Here is a 5000-nt window from a genome sequence, read left to right as displayed (position 1 = left end):
AAACTGTTGCCCATGGTCCTTTGCTTGCATTTACCCGATTGGGGCTCTATTCCTGGCACTATTACCAATGAATGGGGCACTGGTCCTCCCACTGATACCAATGATGGGGCACTATTCCTCCCACTGACACCAATGATGGGGCGCTATTCCTCCCACTGACACCAATGATGGGGCACTATTCCTCCCACTGATACCAATGATTGGGTACTATTCCTGCCACTGATACCAATGATGGGGCACTGTTACTCCCACTGACACCAATGATGGGGCCCTATTTCTGCCACTGATACCAATGATGGGGCACTGGTCCTCCCACTGATACCAATGATGGGGCACTGGTCCTCCCACTGATACCAATGATGGGGCACTGGTCCTCCCACTGATACCAATGATGGGGCACCAGTCCTCCCACTGATACCAATGATGGGGCACCAGTCCTCCCACTGATACCAGTGATGAGGAACCAGTCCTCCCACTGATACCAATGATGGGGTACTATTCTTGCCACTGATGCCAATGATGGGGCACTATTACTGACACCAATGATGGGGCGCTATTTCTGCCACTGATACCAATGATGGGGCACTAGTCCTCCCACTGATACCAATGATGGGGCACTAGTCCTCCCACTGATACCAATGATGGGGCAGCATTCCTCCCACTTATACCAATGATGGGGCACTATTCCTCCTACTGATATCAATAATGAGGCACTAGTCCTCCCACTGATACCAATGATGGGGCACCAGTCCCCCCACCAATGCCAATGATCAGGCACTAGTCTTCCCACCGATACCAATGATGGGGCACTATTCCGCCCACTGATACCAATGATGGGGCGCTATTTCTGCCACTGATACCAATGATGGGGCACTATTCCTCCCACTGATACCAATGATGGGGCACTAGTCCTCCCACTGATACCAATGATGGGGCACTATTCCTCCCACTGATACCAATGATGGGGCACTATTCCGCCCACTGATACCAATGATGGGGCACTATTCCGCCCACTGATACCAATGATGGGGTGTTATTCCTTCCACTGATACCAATGATGGGGCGCTATTTCTGCCACTGATACCAATGATGGGGCACTATTCCTCCCACTGATACCAATGATGGGGTGTTATTCCTTCCACTGATACCAATGATGGGGCGCTATTTCTGCCACTGATACCAATGATGGGGCACTATTCCGCCCACTGATACCAATGATGGGGTGTTATTCCTTCCACTAATACCAATAATGGGGTGCTATTTCTGCCACTGATACCAATGATGGGGCACTATTCCTCCCACTGATACCAATGATGGGGCACTATTCCTCTTCCTACTGATCACAGGCACTATGCAACTGAACACCACACCTGAGGCATTCTTTGCTCTCACTGATGCAAAGGGCATTTTCCACCCCCTTTGGCCACAATCCTGCCCCCTAAAATGCTGATAGTCAGTAAACTGGCCCTTTGGAAAGTTTGGTTTGCTCTAGTTTATTGAAAAAGTTTGCTCTAATGTATTGAAATGGCTTACTCTGATCTCACTGCATACTGTGAGCTTCTTACAATGTGCATTAGAAGCTGCAGCAAGTCAGATCGAGTCCGTCCCATGTCTTGGCTGGAGAATGTCTGGCATCATCTAGCCCCCTTCCCCCCCCCCCCTTTCTGACCAGCCCCGTGGCTGTGCTGTGTGGCTGAGCATTATAATTCTCAGGGATGGATGGATGAAAATATAAATCCTTTGGGAGGTAAAACAACTCCCATATATTGCGTTTGTATATTTAACGGTTTGCCTGGTGTTTAGCTTTAACATTGTAAAATGATATTTATAAATGTCACCATACATGTTATAATCTGACTGTACAATCTCTATGCCATCTCCTGCTACCTACATACTCTATTGAATTTGTACCCAATCAGGCAGGACCTTATGCCACATAATTGTATGGTGGATCTAAGGCAGGCCATCGATGATACAATTTTCTCTTCTTACACCACGGTTTGCAGGAAAGAAAATGCTTGATTTCCCCAAAAACGCAGTCCGTGTTGATGGGGGAATCCCTAATGCAGCACTATTGTGCTCTGATCACCTGCAAAAAATCCGACCAGCTGGTGTACTGAATTTGATCGATGGGCAATCAGCCTACACATAGATGGATCGAACCTCAGCCAGCCCCTACTGAGCCAGTTGAGATTCAGTCTATCTATGACCAGCATAGGGGGGGATTGTACAGCCAGATAGTAACATGTTTGGCTTTAGTTGGATATGTGAGAATCTACATGAATAATGTTCCTCCTCCTTCTCCTGTCCAGGTGGAATTAATTCGGAGAGACTATGTGGCCAATGGTGGTTGGGAGACCTTCCTGTCCTATGAAGACCCGGAGCAGGACATTCTCATTGGCCTATTACGTCTACGGAAATGCTCACCAGAGTCATTCAGACCTGAGCTGAAGGGAGGAGTGTCCATAGTGAGAGAGCTTCACGTCTACGGCAGTGTGGTGCCCATCAGCAGTCGAGACCCGTCCAAGTTCCAGCACCAGGTAAGTGGAGAGCAGTCGTTGTGTGTGGCAGTAATGATTGAGGGTGGACCTTAGGGGGGAGGAGTGCGTGTCTGAGAATTCTATACTTCCATGGGGGCTGCTGTTCCTCTGACATCTATAAATTAAGTGGCTATTCTTCCATGGGGGCCACTATCCCGTTGACATCAATAAATTAATGGGCTATTCCTCCATGGGGCCACCATCCCGCCAATAAATTAAGAAGCTATTCCTCGATTATGGCCACTGTTTCACGGACACCAATTAATTGAGGGCTATTCTTCCATGGGGGCCACTATCCCACTGACACCAAAAAATTAGGTGACTATTTTTCCATGGGGGCCACTATCCCACTGACACCAATATATTGAAGGGCTGCTCTTCCATTGGGGCCACTATCCCACTGATACCAATGACTTGAGGGGCTATTCTTAAATGATGGCCACTGTTCCACTGGCATACATAAATTAAGCGCCTATTTTTCCATGGGGGCTACTATGCCCCTGAAATCAATAACTTAAGCGGTTCTTCTTCCATGGGGGCCACTATCCCACTGACCGCAATGAATTGATGAGCTATTCTTCCATGGATGCCACAATCCCACTGACACCAGTAAATTTAAGGGGCTATTCTTCCATGGGGGGCCACTATCCTACTGATACCAAAAAATGAAGGGGCTATTCTTCCATGGGGACCACTATCCCGTTGACACCAATAAATTAATGGGCTATTCCTCCATGGGGCCACCATCCCGCCAATAAATTAAGAAGCTATTCCTCCATTATGGCCACTGTTTCACGGACACCAATTAATTGAGGGCTATTCTTCCATGGGGGCCACTATCCCACTGACACCAAAAAATTAGGTGACTATTTTTCCATGGGGGCCACTATCCCACTGACACCAATATATTGAAGGGCTGCTCTTCCATTGGGGCCACTATCCCACTGATACCAATGACTTGAGGGGCTATTCTTAAATGATGGCCACTGTTCCACTGGCATACATAAATTAAGCGCCTATTTTTCCATGGGGACTACTATGCCCCTGAAATCAATAACTTAAGCGGTTCTTCTTCCATGGGGGCCACTATCCCACTGACCGCAATGAATTGATGAGCTATTCTTCCATGGATGCCACAATCCCACTGACACCAGTAAATTTAAGGGGCTATTCTTCCATGGGGGGCCACTATCCTACTGATACCAAAAAATGAAGGGGCTATTCTTCCATGGGGACCACTATCCCACAGACATGAATAAATTAAGGGGCTGTTCTTCCGTGGATGCCACAATCCCATGAATGAATTGACTAATGAATTGAGGGGTTATATACTGCTGGAGCATGGAAGTTTTTGGAAGACTTTACTGGGCCCTGGTTTCACTAAGCTCAAGAACCACTGTTCTGGATTACTAAGGCAAAACACGTATACTAACTCCTGATCAGCATATTTGGTTACAAGTCATTGTTAAAGGATAAGTTCACCTTTCATAACATGTTCGGGGTGTAACATGTTATGAATGCACCAGCCCCCGCTCCCCTAGCTAGCAGGGGATCTTCTCCACCCGCTAGCTGTCAAAATTTAAAAAAAGCGGCCCTGCGAGGCTCCGCCCACCTGCCCGTGTCTCTTTAATTCACAGCGCTCTGTGAATGAAAAACGACAAGGTTCTACAGCCTTTGGGGCTGTCGGCTTGTAGTTTTCAATAAACTACCATGGCGCTGTGATAGTTAATTTATTCTTTGTGTCAGCATGTATCGGCTTCCTTGTACGAGGTAGAAGCAAGCCTATACGCTGACAGGTCGGTAGGAGACCTGCATGGTATCAGCGATCTTCTGATCGCTGGTGCTATGCTTTACAGGCTCCTGCAAAAAAATGTGCATTCATTATTTTTTCTAAAAAAGGTGAACTTATCCTTTAAGTCCAGATAACAGGCTAGCAACTATCATTTTCAGAGGTGGTTAGCAGTGATGTCTCATTTGGGAATAAGTGTTGCCTATCCTAGCCACATGCTTGGACTGGTCTGAGTTATTACAAGGAGACCACATCTAGAGCCTACAGCATAAGTGTCTGATGTTTGTGAATCGCCAGAAGTGGATGGGGCTTGGTCTTGTTGAAATAATTTATCTCTGTGTTAAAATACAACGCGTTTCGTGACATAAAACTACACTTCCTCGGGTTTGGTGTTGAATAAGCTCTTCGGAGCGAGTGAAGAGAACACACGCGACAGATACCAAAAATCAAGCTTGATGGATCTGAAAGCTAGGGGCCTGTGTGGACGAGGCTTTGGGCTTGGGTTGATGACACCAGTTCATCTACAGCTAGGGAGGATACAGACATAAGCTTGAGCATAAGCTTGACTCTTGAGCACTTTCCCAAGGCAAGCATTGTGCATAGGGCTTAACCAGTGGACCAGAAAAGTGGAAGGAGTCAGTGGGATGGAGGGGGGTACACTTCTTCAAGCA

The 5000-nt window shown here is 47.2% G+C and overlaps 1 protein-coding gene across 1 annotated transcript in view; it reads left to right on the top strand.

Moving 5' to 3' along the window:
* The window catches only part of ELP3 (elongator acetyltransferase complex subunit 3), a 159478-nt gene that overhangs the window by 131358 nt on the left and 23120 nt on the right, over positions 1 to 5000 (top strand). The window contains exon 13 of the mRNA XM_073624860.1: positions 2313 to 2540. Coding sequence (XP_073480961.1) covers positions 2313 to 2540 — 228 coding nt within the window. The remainder of the gene's footprint in view (positions 1 to 2312; positions 2541 to 5000) is intronic.

This window comes from Aquarana catesbeiana, linkage group LG04 (assembly GCF_042186555.1).
Source record: "Aquarana catesbeiana isolate 2022-GZ linkage group LG04, ASM4218655v1, whole genome shotgun sequence".
Lineage (NCBI taxonomy): Eukaryota > Metazoa > Chordata > Amphibia > Anura > Ranidae > Aquarana > Aquarana catesbeiana.
The sequence above is the reverse complement of the archived record's forward strand: the minus strand, read 5'-3'. Positions and strand labels throughout refer to the sequence as shown.